The 20445-nt window shown below is 42.7% G+C and overlaps 1 protein-coding gene across 1 annotated transcript; it reads left to right on the top strand.

Annotated features, from left to right (window-relative positions):
* The first annotated feature begins 986 nt into the window (after positions 1-986).
* On the top strand, positions 987-18536 carry NOM1 (nucleolar protein with MIF4G domain 1). Its single transcript, XM_035129708.3, has 11 exons — positions 987-3545; positions 4187-4311; positions 4998-5193; positions 7677-8000; positions 8714-8824; positions 9153-9317; positions 10090-10211; positions 15377-15509; positions 16569-16700; positions 17296-17405; positions 18098-18536. Exons 1-11 carry the CDS (start codon positions 2568-2570, stop codon positions 18273-18275), a joined length of 2574 nt encoding a protein of 857 aa, XP_034985599.2. The 5' UTR covers positions 987-2567; the 3' UTR covers positions 18276-18536.
* Positions 18537-20445: the final 1909 nt, after the last annotated feature.

Below are 20445 nucleotides of genomic sequence, written 5' to 3'. Positions count from 1 at the left end.
TGCTCTCCTACCTCTCCTCCTCAGCAGTGGCAGTGGCAGGGCAAGGTTGGGGCTCCCCTCTTTTTTCTCCTTCCTCTGTCTCTGTTTTCCTTCTCTTTCTCCTCTCTTCCTTCTCCCTGCATTGGCTCTGGGGTTTTCCTGGCCCCAGAACACCACTGAGCAGTTGGCTGGGTGGCCAGGTGCTCTCACTCCCAGCTCGATTTTGGGCCCGGGGGGGGCCAGTTAACGTGGCGGGCACCCCCGGTTTCCCCTCAGCAGTGGCAGCGGCAGTCTCAGCAGCCTGGCGCCAGCCTGGTAGCACAGTTGGCTCTGGCTGGCTTCAGGAGCTGCCCGCTGCCATAGCGCCCACCATTTTGCCTCGCCGGAAGTCCCCATATGATGCATCTTGTGCCGTTAACCAATCACGCAACATTCATTCCCTACCAATAAATCCACAACCCTTAAAATATAAATATGGGGACATTAAATGAAATCCGGGGTCATTCCGGGGACGGATTTTGTCCGGGGACAGATTTGTAAATCCGCTGCAAAATACTAACCAAATGCCAATTTCATAGGAGTTTTCCTATGCATGAGTAAAGTGCAATTTAACCTTGGACTCTTCATGGGGAGAAATATATAGAAATAGTTATATATAGTTAGAAATATAACCTCTAAATACTTTGACAGATCAGCAGGACCTCCTGTGCCAATGAAGGAGAAATATCCATTAGGCATAAAGGACTTTGTCTTGGAAGCGGAAAGCCGTAGTTCTGAGGCTCGTGCCACCTAAGATACATGATGTAATGACTGAAAATGGAGAAATGCATCGAAGGTAGCAAACCATCTTCTGAAAATTAATGAGTTATTAAAGTTTTCCAGCCAGAGCTGGATGCAAATGCTCAGTACTTAGGAGGACAAGAAATGACAGCCTTGGGACTGCAGCCCAGGGACAGCAAGTCCAGGCTAGCTAGGCACTGCAGATGATACAAATAAGACAAAGCTGGCAAATTGGTTTATTGCTGGCAATTATCAGTAATATGGCTGAAGGTTGGCCAGATGCAGCGACTCAGTTTCCTTTTCACCTTTAGGGTAAGAACAAAGCAAGAAAAATAAAAGAATCCTGGCTCCTTCTTCTCTCCTCGCCCTCCCAATGTACTCTCTCACACATGCACATGCCTTTTGCTTGGCTGTGCTTTTATCAATCACTGTACTTTATCAAACACTGTGGCTGATGCTGTGGGAGATACTGATGACCTACGTAGTTCCCTAAATGCCCTCCCCCACCCCCTGCACAGCTCTTGTGAGGATGCACAAGGAATAGTGGTGAGAGAAGGGTTGTAAATGGGCCTACACCAGTTTGTAAGCCACCTCAAATATTCTAAGGGGAAGGGTAGAAATGTTTTCAGTAAGCAAATCCATTCCTATTGAATCCAAGTTTGAATTTATGAATAAAGCATGTATTATAAATATGCATACCCAGGGAAGTGCGCCTAGCACTTACTCTGACCATTATGTGGGATAACCAGCCTCATATAGTCAACATGCTTAAGTCTAAAGCATGAAGGGGCTAACCATAGAGTAAGCTGTCCGGCTAGCCTTAGTTCACTTTGAGAGGGACTGGGCAATCAAGCCTGTTCTTCATCCTCCAATCTACCTGAGCTCAGCATATACAGTAAAGAAGTCTGAGCTGCTTGCTCCAAACTCTGACTACATGGCTCTCACAAACCACTTTGGAGTTCCTATACCGATGAACTTTCATCACTGTAACTAAGCAGCGTTTTACTGCTTGTGCAACTTTTTCTCAATGCTGTATGGAAAGGTACAGGAATCTGACCATTGGAGAGTTTGCAAGTACAGTAAACTAGTAAACCATTTTTCTCTTACCAAATGTGTGGTCTTTTTCTATGCTAGAGGAAGAGGGAAGTTTTGGAACATCAGCCTGACCTGAATCAGACCTATTAATGCTTATACGGTAGCTCAACAGTTCTTTGCAGCCTTGAGGAGCTGATCTTAATTCTCTTCCTTTTCTAGGCGTAGGACCTGTCTTTTTAGTCTGAAGGCTGGGCCTCTTACTTATTCTTAATGAGTAATTGCTTTGGGAGGCTGAAAAATTTGCCTTTTGTTGATATTTTGTTGATATAATCTCATATGCAATGGATTGCTGAATTCTGTTTGCTTTCAGTTTATAGTCACAGCATGGCAAGGTGGCCTTTGTTGAGAGTTACGGCTACACACAGGCAGATGAACAACGAAATGAAAACCGTATGGAAAAGGAGCGATAATAACTTTCTGAAAACCGGGTAGGAAGGTGGCTGGGAAATAGTCACAAGTAGGGAATTACTGTATGCTTTTGCGAAGAGGATCCGTTCCCAGAGGGAACTACATTTCCCAGCGTTCCTTGCGGAGGACGAGTCAAACAGGCAAAGGGTCCCGAAGCTTGTCCAGGTTGCAACGAAGGTCCAGCAGGTGGCGCTGCCGTTTCTAAGGCCCGTGTTCGAAACAGCCGCGCGTCAAGATGGCGGCGCCCATGAGGCGCAACGCTTGAGGGGAGAGAAAGGCCTGAATTGTGTACGCCGGCTGAGGCCATGAAGCGGGCGGCCACAAATGGACAGGGGCACAGCAAGAGGCGAGGGCGGCAGAAGCAGAAGGCCGGGAATCTGCAGAAACTGGGGCTGGCGGTGCGGGAGTTCGTGGCGGCTGCCGGGGGGTCCGAGGGTGGTGGTGGCGGCGGCGGCGGCGGCCTCGGCCTCCCCTCGACTCCTCTACAGGAGCCGCTGCCGGTGTCGAGCAGTCGGAAGAACCGCCGGGAGCTGCGTCGAGAGAAGCGCAGGTTGAAACGGAGCCGGCGTCGTCGCCTCCTGAACGGCGGCGAGGCGGTGAAAAATCCTCGGCCTCCTCCTTCGGCAGCGCCAGCTGGAAAGAAAGAGCTGCAGCCGGAGAAGAAGGAGAAGAAGAAGAAGCAGGTTTCCCTGCCGGCCCCGGAACCAGAGAAGCGGCCCCCCGCCGCAGCCGAGGCCCCTCGAGAGAGACCCGGGAAGGCCTCTCCTTCGGCCGAGGCCCTGGCGCGCAAGCGAGCCTTGCTGGCGGCCAACGAGGAGGAGGAGCGGGAGATCCGGCGGCTGGAGAGGCAGCTGGGGCTCGGCAAGCGTCGGAAGAAGAAGAAGCAGCCGCTGGAAGGGCTGGCTGAGGGGATGGAGGCGACCTTGCCTCCCAGCTTCGCCAGAGACGGGCTGGGTTACGTGCTGGGAGCCCTGGTGACAGGGGGCCCCTTCTCCGGCCTGTACGAGAGCAGCGAGGGGGAAGGAGAGGGAGAGGAAGAAGGAAAGGGGCCGGGGGAAGAGGGAGGAGAGGGGTCTGAGGAAGAGGGGCTGAGTGGAGATGAGGAAGTGGGTCTGGGAGAAGAGGCCGAGGAGGATTTCGCACTGGGAGAAGACCCAATAAGCTCAGAAGAATTCAGTGGGGAAGGAGAAAGCGAGAATGAAGAGGAAGAAAGCAGATCCCCTGACCTAAGAAGCCCAGAGTCTGGAGCCAAGGAACCCACCTCTCCTGGAGAGCAGGATGAGGTCTGTTTTTTTTTTAAAGTATCTCGCGGGATATTTAGGGGGTCTGTGTGTACCAATACTTAGTGAGATAGGCATGGGTCATAGCTCATTGGTAGTACATCTGCTTTACAATCAGAAGGTACTTGGTTAACTTCCGGGCATCTCCAGGTCAGGCTGAAAGAAACTCCTGGAGGCCTGTTGCAAGTCAGCATGAGCTATATGAACCAATGTTCAGACTTGGTATCGGGCAGCTCCCTGTGTTTCCTAAGATATGCCTTTGACAAGTGCACAGCAACAAGCTTTCTCCTTTGAAAGCAGCAGCTAATCCAAGCTTCCCAATGAGCGTACCTTTCAAACGTCTATAAGTTAGCAAACCTACATTTGTCACAGTCACCATTTACATTTTTAGGTACAGATGCCAATGTTAAAATGTGAAGATTTTTACCACGCCGGCTATTGCATTGTCACAGAGCATTTGTTTCCCACCTTTGGCAATATCAGTGTGCCAAGCATTCACATAGATGGCTTACATTGTAGTAAAATATACAGAACAGGTTCATTTTCATTCATAAATCACATGAGATCTCAATATTCAACCATTTTTCTCAAATATTAAATTATTTAATTAATACATCGTCTATTTTTTCTTTTCCTTCTTAAAGAATCCTTGCCAAGATGCTACAAAGTATATTCCCCCACATATGCGAAGGTCTGAAGAGACAATAGATGCCCCAAAAAGGGAAGAATTGGAAAGGCTGAGGAAAACACTGAAGGGCCTAATTAACAGGTAGTATTTTATTTTATTTATTTTACTAAATGTCTCTAGCACCCTTCATCCGAGGGTCACAAGGTGGTTTACAATGTAAAAATGCAGAAATATATAACAGTAACAAACAAAAACAGTACTGTACCCCCTAAACACAGTTTAAAAGGCCAGAGATTGTTTTATTAGCCAAAGACCAGTGAGAAGAAGAATGGTTTTTGCTTGGTGCCTAAAGGTATGTAATGAAGGCAAGCCTTCTTGGGGAGAGTATTCCACAAATGGGGAGTCACCTCAGAAAAGGCCTGTTGCCACTCTCTGGACCTCCAGACAGGAAGAAGTATCTCATGTGATGATTACAGGACAGTTTGTATGGGGAGTACTGAAATTTTCCTTACAGAAATCAGCCAAGACAGCACATTTAAGGACTTCTAACTTGCCCTACTGCAACTTTTATTTGTTGGTCCAAGTATTATTGGCATCACTTTGTGTTCAGTTAGGGAAAGAAAGGCAGGAAATAAAGCAAATAAATTGAGCTGAATGGCCTATCAGTTTTTCTCAAATGGACAAAAGTGTATTTATAAATATATACTGTACTTCAAACACCCATGAACACACATTTTAAATACATTTCATATGACTGTATGTTAAAATGAAACAGAACATTAAAGCTAACGTTTAACTTTATTTCTATATGATTTATTTTCCATTAGGTTGAGTGAACCAAATTTAGCCTCTATAAGTGGACAGTTGGAGGAGCTCTACATGGGGAACAGTAGAAAAGATATGAATGAAACGCTGACAGATATCCTTATCAGTGCTTGCGTTACAGAATCAGCAATGCCTTCCAGGCTGGTGATGGAGCATGTGCTTTTAGTTAGCATCCTTCATCGGACAGTGGGAATTGAGGTAATTACATGAGTAGCACAGTAATAAAGGAACTTTTCTACTCTGCCTTTGGCTTCTACTAATAATTTCATGACACTTTGGTCATTTTAGATTTTATGATACTTGGTTTTTTTAAACAATGTCATATCAGGTGCTGTTAGGCAGAATGGTAGAATATAAATAAAGTCATTATTTCAGAAAACTTTCATTAAGTAGTACTTCACACCTTTGTAATTAAAAAGCCAAGGATCTTTGCATGTTGACCACAGAGAAAAGCAACGTACTTCTACAAATTTCACTCTGTGTGTTCTGTAGTAATTTGTTTGCCATAGTTCAGTTGTTTCCTAGTTCTGCTGGATCTCTCAGTGGCTTTTGACAACATCGACCATAACATCCTTCTAGACCGTCTAGAGGGGTTGGGAGCTGGGGGCACTGTTATACAGTGGTTCCGCTCCTTCCTCCTGGGCCGTGTTCAGAAAGTGGTGGTGGGGGTTGAGTGTTCAGACCCCTGGGCTCTCACTTGTGGGGTGCCTCAGGGTTCTGTCCTCTCCCCCATGCTTTTTAACATCTACATGCAGCCACTGGGAGAGATCATCAGGGGGTTTGGGCTGGGTGTTCATCAGTATGCGGATGATACCCAGCTCTACCTCTCTTTCAAATCGGAAACAGTGAAGGCGGTGAAGGTCCTGTGTGAGTGCCTGGAGGCGGTTGGAGGATGGATGGCAGCTAACAGATTGTGGTTGAATCCTGACAAGACAGAAGTACTGGGCGACAGGAGGCGGGCAGGTGTGGAGGACTCCCTGTTCCTGAATGGGGTAACTGTGCCCCTGAAGGACCAGGTGCGCAGCCTGGGAGTCATTTTGGACTCTCAGCTGTCCATGGAGGCGCAGGTCAATTCTGTGTCCAGGGCAGCTGTCTATCAGCTCCATCTGGTATGCAGGCTGAGACCCTACCTGCCTGCAGACTGTCTCGCCAGAGTGGTGCATGCTCTAGTTATCTCCCGCTTGGACTACTGCAATGCGCTCTACGTGGGGCTACCTTTGAAGGTGACCCGGAAACTACAACTAATCCAGAATGCGGCAGCTAGATTGGTGACTGGGAGCGGCCGCCAAGACCACAAAACACCGGTCTTGAAAGATCTACATTGGCTCCCAGTACGTTTCCGAGCACAATTCAAAGTGTTGGTGCTGACCTTTAAAGCCCTAAATGGCCTCGGTCCAGTATACTTGAAGGAGTGTCTCCACCCCCATTGTTCTGCCCAGACACTGAGGTGCAGTACCAAGGGCCTTCGGGCGGTTCCCTTGTTGCGAGAAGTCAAGATGCAGGGAACCAAGCAGAGGGCCTTCTTGGTAGTGGCACCCGCCCTGTGGAATGCCCTCCCATCAGATGTCAAAGAAAAACAGGAACAGATTTTTAGTAGACATCTGAAGGCCGCCCTGTTTAGAAAGGCTTTTAATGTTTAATCGATTATTTTGTTTTTCTGTTGGAAGCTGCCCAGAGTGGCTGGGGAAACCCAGCCAGATGGGTGGGGTATAAATAATTTATTATTATTATTATTATTATTATTATTATTATTATTATTATTAAAACTAATAGGAGGTTTGACACTGGTTTCTAGGAGCCAGGAGTGCATGTTCTGATTTCCAGCCATTTCTGAAAAGAGGCATTTGTTACAAAGGACCACAGTTAATCACATAATTGTACTTCTGTCTCTGGCCTTACTTTTTACAATTCTGCCCACATATGTACACACACACCTGCAACTTCAGGAATATGCTTCATGCATCTGATGGACTAAAGTCAAGGAAAGCTTATGTCAAGGAAACAAATGTGTTGGTCTTTAAGGTGCCCCAAGGCTCCTTAAAGACCACTTATTGAAAAGGGGGCATTTGTTTAAACAAAGGAGCACTTCATGTTTTCTGTAATCAACCAATACCCATAATTAATTGAATAAATTTGTAGAAAGAGGGGTTCATTTTAATAACTGTCCTACCCTGTGTACAGGAGCATCACCATCCACTGCAATCTAAGGCTGTTTTCAAAAGTGGTGCTTAAGTGGACTTCTGTGCTTTGTGAATTGTATTGAACAGCTACACTTGTTTTTTCACTGTATCTGAAGAAGTGTGCATGCACACGAAAGCTCATACCAAAATAAAAACTTAGTTGGTCTTTAAGGTGCTACTGAAGGAATTTTTTTGTTTTTTCTTAATCACCTTGATATAGCTCATTAGCATTTGCAAGAGTGTTCTGCCAAACTAAAATTCATTCAGCTTGTGAAATAATCTTGAGTGAAAGGACTTGTCTGTGTAATGCAGCCTAATGCAGTGATTAGTAATCTTATGCTAGCACAGCAGCCAATATTATATATTATTATATATTACTTTTAAATTGCTGGTCAGCAAATTTTAGGACCACAACATTAGTTATAAATTGTTGGCTATCTGTTTTAAAGTGCTTAATTGGTCAGCAGCTCATGGATCATGTTTGTGTGTTAAATGTTCCAGGTTGGTGCTCACTTTTTGGAAACTGTGGTGCGGAAATTTGATGAAGTCTACAAAAGTGAAGCTGAAGGGAAAGAATGCGAGAACCTCCTTATCTTAATTGCTCATTTGTATAATTTTTATGTAGTGCATTCACTGCTGATCTTCGACATCTTAAAGAAGCTTGTTAGCACTTTTTCTGAAAAGGATATTGAACTAATTCTGCTGCTGCTGAAAAATGTAGGCTTTTCCTTGAGGAAAGATGATGCTTTGGCCCTAAAAGAACTTATCACGGAGGCCCAGAAAAAAGCAAATGCAGTAGGAAAGCAATTCCAGGACCAGTCAAGGGTATGAATGCCTTTTTAAAGTACCTTTTTGGGATAACTTTTTTATCAAAATGTGGTATCCCATGCTTTCTGTGATGGAAGGAATCTGTCAGCGGAACAAGAGGCGAGGCATTTGTTGGCAATTTCTTCTTCATCCCCTCAAGTAGATTTGAGGGGCACTGGGGGGGGGGAGGAATCCCTAAAAATCCTCTTCAACCATGCCTTTGGCTGATTAACATCTGATACTCTTTTAAATGTGTTGTGTGAAAGGGGATTATTGGTTTGGTTTTTGTTCTTACATTTTTTATGTATTTTGTGTTGTTGTTTTTTGTTGTTCATGTTGTGAACTACGCTGAGATCTGCAGATGAAGGGCGATATACAAATTTACTAATAGTAATAGTAATAATCACCTCCCTCTCCCTGTTCCATCAGCAGGCAGAAAGCACTGAATACCACCCTAAAACAGAGTTTGGTAGGAACTTTAGTATTCCTATATTTTTCCAACACCACTTGCACTATGGTATGATGGGTTGGGCATTCTTTGGAAAACTTACAAACTAGAGCTTCTTCAGTTCTTCATAAATCAGTCAAACATTTGATTTTGTTTGACACATTTAAAAATTGGTCTTAGGGATGGCTATAAAACTTCGGTTCTAGTCCATTTTTTTATGCTGCAGATCTTTGCCGTTTTAGGTACTGGAACAATAATGCAGACTTACTGTGTTTTTCTAAAGGTTTGTTTCATGTTGGAGACCATGCTGGCACTAAAAAACAATGACATGAGAAAAATCCCTGGTTACGATCCAGAGCCGGTTGAGAAACTAAGAAAGCTACAGAGGACACTGGTAAACTACATGAAAAACCATATTGCTATATTTCTTTCATACACTGTGAACAAAGACTTGAGTATTAGCAAAAGCTGCTACTAACATCCTGGGCCTTAGGAGCTCCTTATGTAGAACAGTTGACTGTCTTAGTGCAACAAAAAAGTGGTTCAAAAAGTGGTTCAGTGGTTCAAAAAGAGGAGCACTTTCAGTTCAAGCAAACAACAGCCAAGGTTTCCATCGTATTTGCTGCCAGATGTAACTGGAGGACATCTAATTAGGCTAACAACTGGGTATAAAACCCTTTATTTAAAAAATTGTCTGACATAGCATTTTTCCTTTCTGTAAGACTCATAATAGTTCTGGAAAAGATGCTCAAGTTCGAGTGTCATTGGAATCTCTCCTAACTGCTGAACAAGTTGGTCGGTGGTGGATTGTTGGATCGTCATGGACCGGAGCGCCAATGATTGACAGCACCAGCAACCAAATTCAACCAATACTACCTGTAGGAAAGGTAAATGGGATCCTCACTCTTAACGTCATTCTGGAAGTGTGTCTTAAGACAGGGCTTATGAATTAGCATAAATGAAGGTATTTGTGGTGGTTGTGCTTAGAATTTTTTTCCTTTCAAAATCTGTTCAAAGGTACAGACATACATCATTTTATTTGTATGCCACCTTTCCATAGTTAAAACCAAGCTCAAGCCGCCTTACGACATGGGAAAGTAGGAAAGGGGGCTTCACGGCAGAAAACTGGTGCTGGGCTGGGAGCAAGTTCCAGATCAAATCCTTGTTGCTGCTTTTTCTTCAAAAAAATAATACGAACTTAATCTGTTCCAGAAGTCCGTTCTTAAACCAAAGCATTCTTAAACCAAGGCGTGCTTTCCCCTAGCAGCGGGAGACTCAATTTACAAACGGAACACACTCAACAGGAAGCGGCACATATTCTGCTTCCAAGGCAAAGTTCACAAATCAAAACACCTACTTCGGGGTTTGCAGTGTTCTTAATCCAAGTTGTTCATAAACTAAGCTGTTCTTAAACCAAGTTATACCTCTGTACCCATTTTACTCACACTTTTCAAAAAGTATGAATAACATACTATGTACTTTGGCCCTGAGGATTACATTTTGAAAATTCCTGAGAACGTAATGTAGCTTGAAAGCCAAACATTTGACTTTGCTCATTTTCCTGGTGAAGATGTTACTAGACTGTTTGAAATTATGAAATTCATCTGCGATATTAAGAGTTTGTGAAATGTTAAGTTTTCAACCCTTTCCCCTACTCAGGTGAGTTCGAAGATTCTGGAGCTTGCTCGTAAGCAAAGAATGAACACAGATATAAGGAGGAATATATTTTGTATCTTGATGACTAGCGAAGACTTTTTGGATGCCTTTGAAAAACTTTTAAAGTAAGTAGTCGCCAGGGTAGGATGATTTCAGAAACCTAAGCCACTGTTTGGATGTGAAATACCTTTCTCATGAATAAGAGTCTTAGCTGGAGCATTCTACCTGGTGCAAACCCGAAACAGTTAGAAACATTCTTACAGTGCAATCTCAAGCATGTTTATTCAGAAGTAAAATATTCAGTGGAGCTTACTTTCAAGTAATTGTACATAGGATTGAAACCTAAGATACAATTTTTGAAAAAGAGCTTGCTTCATACATAGAAGGATAAAATAAAATTTTTTTCACCTTTTTGTGAATTTAGGCCTGTTAACTGAAATCAGATGGCAGTCCTGATGGTTTGCTTAAAGTGTTGCCTGATGGATGTAAAAAAAAAAAAACCTTAATGTTCCTTTAATGGCTGTGGACATTCTCCTGAATGGGCAATCTATCTGCAGGGGGTGGGATCTCAAGCTAGTGCTCTGCAGGGTGAAGGGGACAGCATGAAAGTGAGAGGTTGAATTTGAAGAGGAGAGTTTTAGCTTGGGTTAGCTAAACTGGAGCAGCCTTGTGTGTGGCTGCATTGACAGCTTTCTGAGGTCTGCCTGTTTCCCGTAAGCTCTTTTTGTAAACTTTAAATTAAATGATTTTTTAAAACTCACAAATTTTTCTCATCTAAAGGCAGGTGCCCACACTTGCTGGGTCAAGTATTCTTTATCCTTTATCAAGAAAGGCTCCCAGCTGCCTCTAGCAGGCTCCACTTGCTCAGCAGCTTGAATATAAATATGGTAAATAAATTTCTAAGTACATATCTGTGCAAGTGAGGGACCTGTCCCTCAAGCCTTAAAGAAGACTCAAGTACTTGATAGTGAGGACAAAGAGGTTTCTCGGTAAGACAAGCTAATTCTTGGACCCTGTCAAAATGAAATGAAACCCTATTGTGCCGCTCTTGGAAACTTTTGCCATGCGCAAAGCAGAGAGTGCATTAACACTGGTGTCTGGAATATGAGCTGTTATTACATACTGGGACCTACCGGTAGTGTAAATTGAACCAACATGGAAAGAACAAGACTCCAAGGAATGTGAGGCAGTTCTGAAAGTGAGCCTGGAGGTTGCATGGCAGGAGATGAGGGACATGAGTGAACATCAGCTACAAGGGGTCAAGGTTGACCCAGAAATCCAGCTTCTTAGCTCTTAGTTGTGTGTGGGATGAATGAGCACCTGAAGGACTGTCTGCTCAGGAGCCTGTCAGCAGTGATGAGAATAAAAAAGCTGGAAGAAACACTTTTAGTAAAGCTGCTGGGGAAAGGCTCTGACAGACTTGAGCAAGAGAAAATGCTCTCCACACTGGAAGTGAGTGGTTTGCAGAGAGACTAGCTGGAGCCTGCAGCCATGAGTGAGAAGAACCTCTTCTTAAGCCTCTTAGAACCTCTTCTCTGTGCCATGAAAGCTTAAGTGGGTTGGACCAGGCCCTTAAATTTGCACACCCCAGAGGCTAAGCCATACTGTGGGAATAATTCAGAAGCCTGAAAGTTAGGGAAGTAAACAGATGGAGAAGCTTATCTGCCTCTTTTAGAGGTCTTGTCCACTACCACTGGGGCATGGGAGGAGAGGAAGATTTCATGGCAGCTCTCTGGAGCGGAGTCAGTCTTAGCAGAATATGCTTGTAGAGAAAGACATATTGTAATGGAACAGGATTCAGTGCATGTGTAGTAAAAAGCGGAAGGGGTAACAAATCTGGAGGAGATTCATGAGCCTGGCACATTACAATTCCTGCTGAACTACTCAGGGGGTTCTTGGCAAAGAACTATTCACCGCAAGACTGTTTGACATTCACATGTTCCTTATGGAAGCATGCTTAGAAATGGCTTTCCAAGCAGACGTAAGAGCTACAGACATTGAATTCTGTGGAGCCCCTGGGCAAGGTGTGTTGTGTCAGTAGAGTGGTGTGTTTGGAATCAGCTGTTTTGGTATCTTCCCTACTTCAGGGATTTGGGGTGCCTAGGTAGAAATTGCCTTACAAATGTTAGCTGCCAAGCTTCTTGTTCGATTCCGGTGTGGAGGTAGGTATCACATTTTGGTGGTTAAATGCACTGACAAAGAGTAAACCTCACCCTGCTTTTGTTGCTGAAATGCCATTCATCTCAGAAGGAGGAACTGCTTATGATTAAGGATATTCTGATTCATGTTCTGAGAAACTGGGAGCCAAAGGAGTGCCTGTATAGGAATGCTCTGGGGCCTTGTTACTTGTTGGAATTTATTTTTTCTCTAGAGAAGTAAATATACGTAATTGGTGTGGAAATATTCTACTTGCTAACTTCTCCAGTTCTCTGTTCCCGAGAGAACTTTCAGCCAGGAGCCATTTAATGGTAGCTGAACCACTTTTGAGAGAGGGGATGGTATGAGTTTGTCCATCTATCTGATTACTGTAAATGGCTTTCCCTAAAGTGTCCCCTGATGGGATCTGACAAAAGAGCCTTAATGTTCCTATAATGGCTATGAATGTTCTCTTGAATGGGCAATCTACCTGCAGGGGGTGGGGTCCAAAACCAGGACTCTGCAGGGTGTATACATATAAGGGAGCGTGGGAGAGAAAGGGTCATTTGAATTTAGAGATGAGACCTGGGATTTTTAGCTAGAGTTGTCTAAATTGAGATAAAGCCTCGGAAGGAGGTGCTCTCTGGGATCTGATGCAACATTTGCAGGTTTGCTGCCCGGTGGACTGCCTGTTACTATCCAATATGCTTTACTTGAATATTAACTAAAACATGTACTATAAGGACACAACACTAAGTCTCTTTCATATGTAATGTTGCTCCCAGAGTTTATCACTGCTCAAGAAAGCGGCAAGAATCCTCCGTTTGAACAAGTAGACCGCAACATTAATATTCTGATGTAGGAGTGGACCCTACATCTGTAAAGATGAGAAACAGTTGCCACTGTTTCTGAAGAAGTGTGCATCCACAAGAAAGCTCATACCAAAATATAAACTTAGTTGGTCTTTAAGGTGCTACTGAAGGAATTTTTTTATTTTGCTTCGACTCAGACCAACACAGCTACCTACCTGTAACTAGTTGCCACTCAGAAAACCAAAAGGGTGTGTGTGAGAGAGAGAGAGGCTGCTTTTTGCCTTAAATCATAGGCAAATGGCACACTTACCAAGTGAAGGAATCCTTTTCTGTTTAAACCCAATCAGAGAAAGCCGAAACGGGGAAGCACTTGAAAGAGTAAATATGGAAGCTCAATCAAGTTTCTTAGTTGGAGAGTGCCTAGTAGGAACACATTTCTATGCACCCTTGTTGTTTTTAATTTGGTACAGTGACAACATGCTTAAGAGGGTGTGCTTGTGAGGTTTCTCAAAAATTTAAGTCTAACCAGCTCAGCTGCAGGTGGCTTAAATTAAACTTGCATATATTTTTTTGCAAAAACATTATTACTGTAAGCAAGCATATATGCACAAATGTAACAGGAGGTCCCATAGACCCCACTATCTAAAATTAAATTCAGCTATGAATCATTGTTGTGTATGAAATGTGAGGTACTCACTTCATGGATTTTGGTGAGCCTTCAGCTGCATCTTCAGGTTAAAGGCCACCTGTCATAAACTTTGGACAATGGCCTATGTACCACAGCATTTCTTTTAACAGCCGGTACTAAATCCTGCAGGATAAATATACGAGAACCTTAGTGTTCTGGCATCCACATATCTCCCTATGTTCACTCTCAGCTCTTAGGTCAGAAATTGCCAATATTTTTTACTCTGTGGGCACATCTGCAAACTGAAGAAACTTGTGGGCACCACATACACACCTCAACCGAGCACAATTTATTGTATTGGCTACAAAAGAATGCTTCTTTCAAGCATAATTTCAGCGGGGAAGTGGTTTGTGACAAGGAGGGTCTCATGTGACAGGGAGAGCACCATTGGTGACCCTTGCCGCTAGCTACAGAAATTGGTTGCATTACTTTTGATCCTCTTGACTAATAACATCTTGTGGGGCGATCAGTGGCATTGTTTGCGACAAATTGCACATTATTGTTCCATTGACTTCACTGAAAAGTGACTTGGTGTAAAATGAAGCATTTTATCTATACCTTAGCAAAATCAGGCCATCCCCGCCATCTCCGACTGGGTAACTATAGATGAAAGCCTCATTTTGAAAGGATGCAAATTTTGTGCTTGACACTCTCTGCATTATAATATTAAGCATTCTTCATTTTAATTGGCTTTAGTGCTGCCAAGCATCTGACAGCTCTGGAATCTAAATCAGACTTATTTGACAGAACAGGTACAGCACAAGTTAAGACTATTCCTTGCCAACAGCGTCTTAATCCTCTGCATGGTCCAGCTCCGTGAGTAAGGAGGCCGTTCAGTCCTGCCAGACTTTCTGCTGAGACAGCCAGTAGGAACTCATTAATGCTGATTATATTTTTGTAATTACTGTAGGTTGGTTGAAATCCCCAACACCCTCAATTAGGAATTGGAAAAACTTGAGAGGGTAGTTTTTCCTTCGGTCACCCACTAGCAATTTCTTAATTCAGAATAGCTTGGCCTCTCCTCAGCCTCTCTTGATGTTTTGGACTACAGCTCTCATCAGCCCCAGGAAGGACAGCTGGTTGTAAATCACCCAGATTTTTGTAACCCAGAGGCCAAACATAGAGTTGGTAGGGACCCTGAGGATCATCCAGTCCAACCCCCTGCAATGCAGGAATTTGCAGTTGTCCTATTTGGGGTTCAAACCTTGTTAGCAGCACCACACTAACCAACTGAGCTATCCACATATTGTCATACAGAGGGATTCCCTCTCCCAATTCTTTTGCCCACCACTGAATTGGATCATACTCCTACCTAACCTTCCTGTCAAGACTTTTCTCTTTATCAATATTAGTAATCGTTCCACAACTTTATATTATGCAAAGCACACAGTTAAGAATGCTTTCTTTTCCAGAAATCCATGGTATGAATCTTGTTGTCCATATATTCTTGAAATCATTATGCAGAATACACTGCAATGAAGAAACTGGTTTGGCATAAACTATTTAGATCCTTTTTTCTTTTCTTTTTACTTGATGCATAATGGATTGAGTTCGAGTCAAGAATGAATTGGGTGGCAGTAACTCTTCCATTTTATGGTGGTTGAGCCTAAACATTCAGGAAATGGAATTTACATAATGGCAATTGATGTTTTAGGCTTAGGCTGAAAGATCAGCAGGAGAGAGAGATTGTCCATGTCCTCATAGACTGTTGCCTGCAAGAGAAGACTTATAACCCCTTCTATGCATATTTGTCTGCCAAGTTTTGCGAATATGAAAAGCGATTCCAGGTAAGCTAAGAACTTTCTCTTTACTGGTTGCACCTTTTAAATTTCTGGGAATGAAAGTGGTGTTATCAAATGGTAATATATGGTAGCTAAACACATGATTGCTAAATGTAATAGAAAATATGTTTTTGGGGGGAGCAATAACCCTTCCATATTGCTTGTAAAGCCAAACAACAGCATTGTCTCAGAAAGGAACCGCAGCTTAGTGATGGATTGTATGGGAACTATTTCAGAGTCATTCCCTGCCATACCCATTTAAATGATCTGGACCACATGAAAGTACACACACACACAGAGAGAGAGAGAGAGCGTGCTCCAGTGTTTAAATTAATCCTCAATTCTGTACTCCCTCTCCCCTCTGTCCTCTTTCTCCTTGAAGCAACTCCAAGAGAGGGAATGACTGATGATGCAAGCATGATCTCTCCTCCTTTCCAAAGAGGCTAGACCAGAAGAAAAAGCAAAAAAGGGGGAAGATCTCTCTCCTGTACCCTACTCTCTTCCACTTCTGATCCTCCAACTGGTTTACGTCTAAAAGTTTCCCTCTGGAGTCAGAGGCTATCACCATTTGGCCTGTCAGAATGCACTGCACATAACTTGCAATGCTGCAACAATTAATTAACTGCACAAAGTGATCCTACCTTAAATTGATGATTTGGGGCGGGGAGGGGGAGGCCAGCTGGTGAAGCTAGCACCATATCCTATGACCTGCTATAATACCATGGGGAAGGTTGGTAGTTTTGATTGCAGTGGAGGAGAATGAACTGTGCCAACCCCTGAGCTGGGGTAAGGTTGTGCCAGTTTCTGGGACATGTCCAGGAAATAAAGGGGCTTAGATTTAGTGCCCCTGTGCCCACCCCAGCATGCCCCGCTTTACCTCTAAGCTCTCTGAAGGCAGGGCAGGGTCCTCCAGTGATATAAATGTCAACCTGGTAGTGTTACCTTCCTCTCTGCCAGCAGAGCAGCACTTGGATTGCATTTTGCGGCCCCTCAACCAGCTTACCTGTGAGAGTAGGATTGTTAATAAACAGCCTTTTCTCTTTTTATTTTTATTTTTTAAACTAGATGACATTCCAGTTCAGTATGTGGGATAAAATAAGAGATTTAAGAAACCTGTCCACTACCGCTTTATCAAATTTAGTTAATCTCTTGGCTCATCTGTTGAAGACTAAGTCTCTGTCCCTCACTGTTTTCAAGGTAAGCAAAACACTGTTGTTGTTGTTTTTAAAAAAAACCCTTTACTTTTAGATCTCATGTTAGGCTCATGCATAATGCACATGTTATTTGGTATGTAACGTCACCTAACAAGCAAGGCAGAGCAAATAGTTATTCTATGGGGGGAATCTAGGTTTGCAACGGTATCCATGCAGGGGGTACCCAGGGTGATGCTGTTTGACCACATCTGCCGTCAGCCCCAACCAGCATGACCAGCATGGGAACTGTAGTTTGACAACAGCTGGCAAGTGCCCTCTTAGCTATCCTTGAGGGTGTTAAGATTTAAGCAAGTTGCTGTTGATCTCCTCATGTTTCATGAAATCTTTCCCACTTCTTTGTAATTGGCCAGTATGTGCAATAAACAGATGTCTTTTTTGCATTGAATTCACAATTAAGCTTTAGGTCCCATTGTATATTCAAACAGGTGAGCTGAGCTCTCTGGAATTATTAATGACTGTTCTTTTGGTAATCATGTACAGGTGATTTATTTAATACTAATAACATTAGCATTTTCATGATAGCTTAATTGCTTGAGAGTGTCTTAAGAGTTTTTGACATGCCATTGCTTTTTAACTAGGTAATTGAATTCAGTGAATTAGACAAGCCAAAAGTCCACTTCTTACGACAAGTACTATCTGCACTGTTCTTGAAAACAGATCCAGAAGAACTAAACCACATCTTTGGAAAGTAAGTCATCCTAGGGGTTCCAGGTAGAATTTGTCAAACGATCATTTTAATGATAAAAGGGGTTCTGTCTCAGCTGGGAGCTAAATGGCACCTTATACCTAGGATATGAGCGCAACAACGGAATGTCTAGGTGCACTTTTTAGAAACAAGAATACAAAGCTGAAAATGAATGAACTGCAACTAAAATATTATGTTCATTTTTCGCATGGTCTAGTCCTTCCCCTGCTCACCTGCCAGTATTCTTAAGAGGGTCTCTTCTCCAGTCTTCAAAGAGTAGCTGGAAGTGGGGCGGCAGAAAAAATTCTTCCTTTCCTTCCACTCTGCAATTTTAATCTGAAATCTTAGGTGCAATCCCGCTCCTAGAGCTCAGAAACTGCTCACACTAATGTAATTCCCTGTCACAAAATGCACCTAGAACAATGGGAGTTTTGAACACTGGTCTCAGGTAGAATTTGTCAAACCATCACCTTACTGTCAAAAAGGGGTTCTGTCTTTTCTCCCCAGAGGCCTGGAGCATATCTGTTCTGCTGCAGAGCCCTAATTTGGTTTTCCTTATGGTGTCACGAGCCTAGCCATACAATGCTCCAGAATATTTTGTAAGCCTCTATCCTGGCTGTACCCTGCTAGTGAAGTAACATTGCCCTAAAGAAAACACTGGGTTGGTTAATTTGGAGTTCTTTGTGTTTTTCCAGGTTGGCTGACAACCCAAAATTGGGAATGCTGCATGAAGGCTTGAAGCTTTTCCTCACCCATTTCTTGCTGAAGAATACTCAAGCTCACAAAAATGTTGAAGAAGCCACTTTGCTAAAAGAGAGAATTGAACTAGTGACTAGGACTTTGAAAGCAAAAGAATCTAAATTAAAATTATAGTGTTAGGTCTAATAATTTGTATCTATGGGAAATGCAGACTTAATGGGGGCAGGGGAATAACTTGAATTGGATGGTCTTCCATAAGCAGCAGACCTCATGTTCTGATCAGTTCCTTCACAGTAATGTGGAGCTGGATTAGGTTTGATATTCAAACTGGCTAGTATTTATTATCCTTCTGTTAAAAGAGAAAACACAGTCACTAGTGAGGTCTGAATAATCTATACAGTGTATTTTTGAAAATAAAAGTTTTGTACCCATGCATTTTAATGTAGCGTTTGAACTTCTTTTTAAAAATTCAACAACGTTTGCGAGTGGTATTGCCACATCATGTTTATAGTGATAATTTAAATTCCTCATTCTCATGCCATTCTGTTGTCACTCCCCACTCCCAATTTATTCTACTAAAAAAATTATAGCTAATGCAAACAGTACACTGTATATCTCTCTGACAGTCCATTCACTATTGTTTAGCTACATGCCTATTATAGATTATTGAAATCCGTGCAGAAACTCACATTGCTACTCCATGTTACCCACTCCAAATACTTGGGAAGTCCCCCCCCCCCTTTTAAAGTTCCTTTCTATGTAGTCAAACACTTTTTGTACATACAAAAAAAACCCATTACTTTACCCATTATGTTCCCTTACTGAATTCCATAGAAGCCAAATGTAAGATGAGGGCAAATGTCTGCTGTCACCTTATGGATTAGATTTGCTTAAACTGAAATTTTTGCTAGGGCGTCACAGTTCTCAGGTCCATTTGCTGCATTTTCTTCTGCCTGTGCTTCCACAGAAGCTGATAAAGAGTAGCTTCTTAAGGACAAATATCAAAATGGGAGCCACAATTTCCTCATGCAGCAAAGGCAACAGAAACTTGTGTCTCCTTAAAGACTATGAAATTCATTGTGTGTGCAAAACAAAAGCTTTTTTGCTGCAGTAGCTTTATTAGTTTTAAAGTGCCACTAATTATTGATTTTGGTTACTGTCCACAAATCTATGACCTCATCAAATCAAGCTGAGTAAAATAATAATAAGCAAGCCAAGTGGATTTTTACTTTACAGCAGAGTTTCTTAACCTGTGGTCCATGGATCTCTAGGGGTCCATGTACCAGGTGCAAAAAATGACTTTTCCATTGGGATTAAATAAATTGTATACAGAATTTTATGTGTATATGCATTTTTCTGGGTAAGGGGTCTATAGTTTCATCAGATTCTCAGAAGGGGTTTGTGACCCAAAATGAACCAATACATTACAATGTCACTTAAGTTTCATGAGGCCATGTATCTTGCCTGTCCTTCCAAAAACAGGATAAGAAAAGGCAATACTTAGTTTGGAGAATTTGTGAAAGAATCGCTCAACCAGTTCATTTGCTAAATTGAATGTCCATGTAACAAAAATTAGGACTTTGCTTGTCTTGTGTATACTATGAAACAAGTGTGTGGAAGTTCTAACCCTCTCGACGTCATTGGACTGCAACTCATTTATGAATCTATTTCAATGAGGCATGCCAAAGTAATCTTGAAAGACAATAAAAACCATCTACAAAACAACTATGCATATAAAACACAATTAAAACAATTGCATATAAAACCATTTCAAATAAATTCACATACTGACAAGATAAGATTCGGTACTTAGAAGTCTTGTTGAATGACAGGTCTTGTTAAAGAAGAAAATATTCAGCAGGCACCAAAAATAAAAGATTGAATTAAATACAGAATTGCAGTCTGACTTCAGTTTTGTATTTCCTATTGTGGGGGAGAGGGAAGGGTTGTAACTGTTTTGGGCTATAACTGACATCCCTGACCATCAGCCATGCTCCCTGGGACCCGTGGGACTTGTTCTCCAACAACATATGGAGAACATCAGGTTGGCTTTCCCTATGGATAAGAATTCACTGCCGCCAAGGGATATTTGGCTTCAAATCCCTGTATGTTTGTAAAGCTTGCTATGTGTTCCTGGACCCATCAGCCTATCCCAGGCATCCCCAAACATCGGCCCTCCAGCTGTTTTCGACTACAATTCCCATAATCCCTGACCCCTGGTCCTCTTAGCTAGGGATCATGGGAGTTGTAGGCCAAAACATCTGGAGGGCCGAAGTTTGGAGATGCCTGGTCTATCCTATCTCAGAGACTTATTTTAAGAATAACGAGGAATTGACTACTTCCA

This window comes from Zootoca vivipara, chromosome 11 (assembly GCF_965207765.1).
Source record: "Zootoca vivipara chromosome 11, rZooViv2.hap1.1, whole genome shotgun sequence".
Taxonomy (NCBI): domain Eukaryota; kingdom Metazoa; phylum Chordata; class Lepidosauria; order Squamata; family Lacertidae; genus Zootoca; species Zootoca vivipara.
The sequence above is the reverse complement of the archived record's forward strand: the minus strand, read 5'-3'. Positions and strand labels throughout refer to the sequence as shown.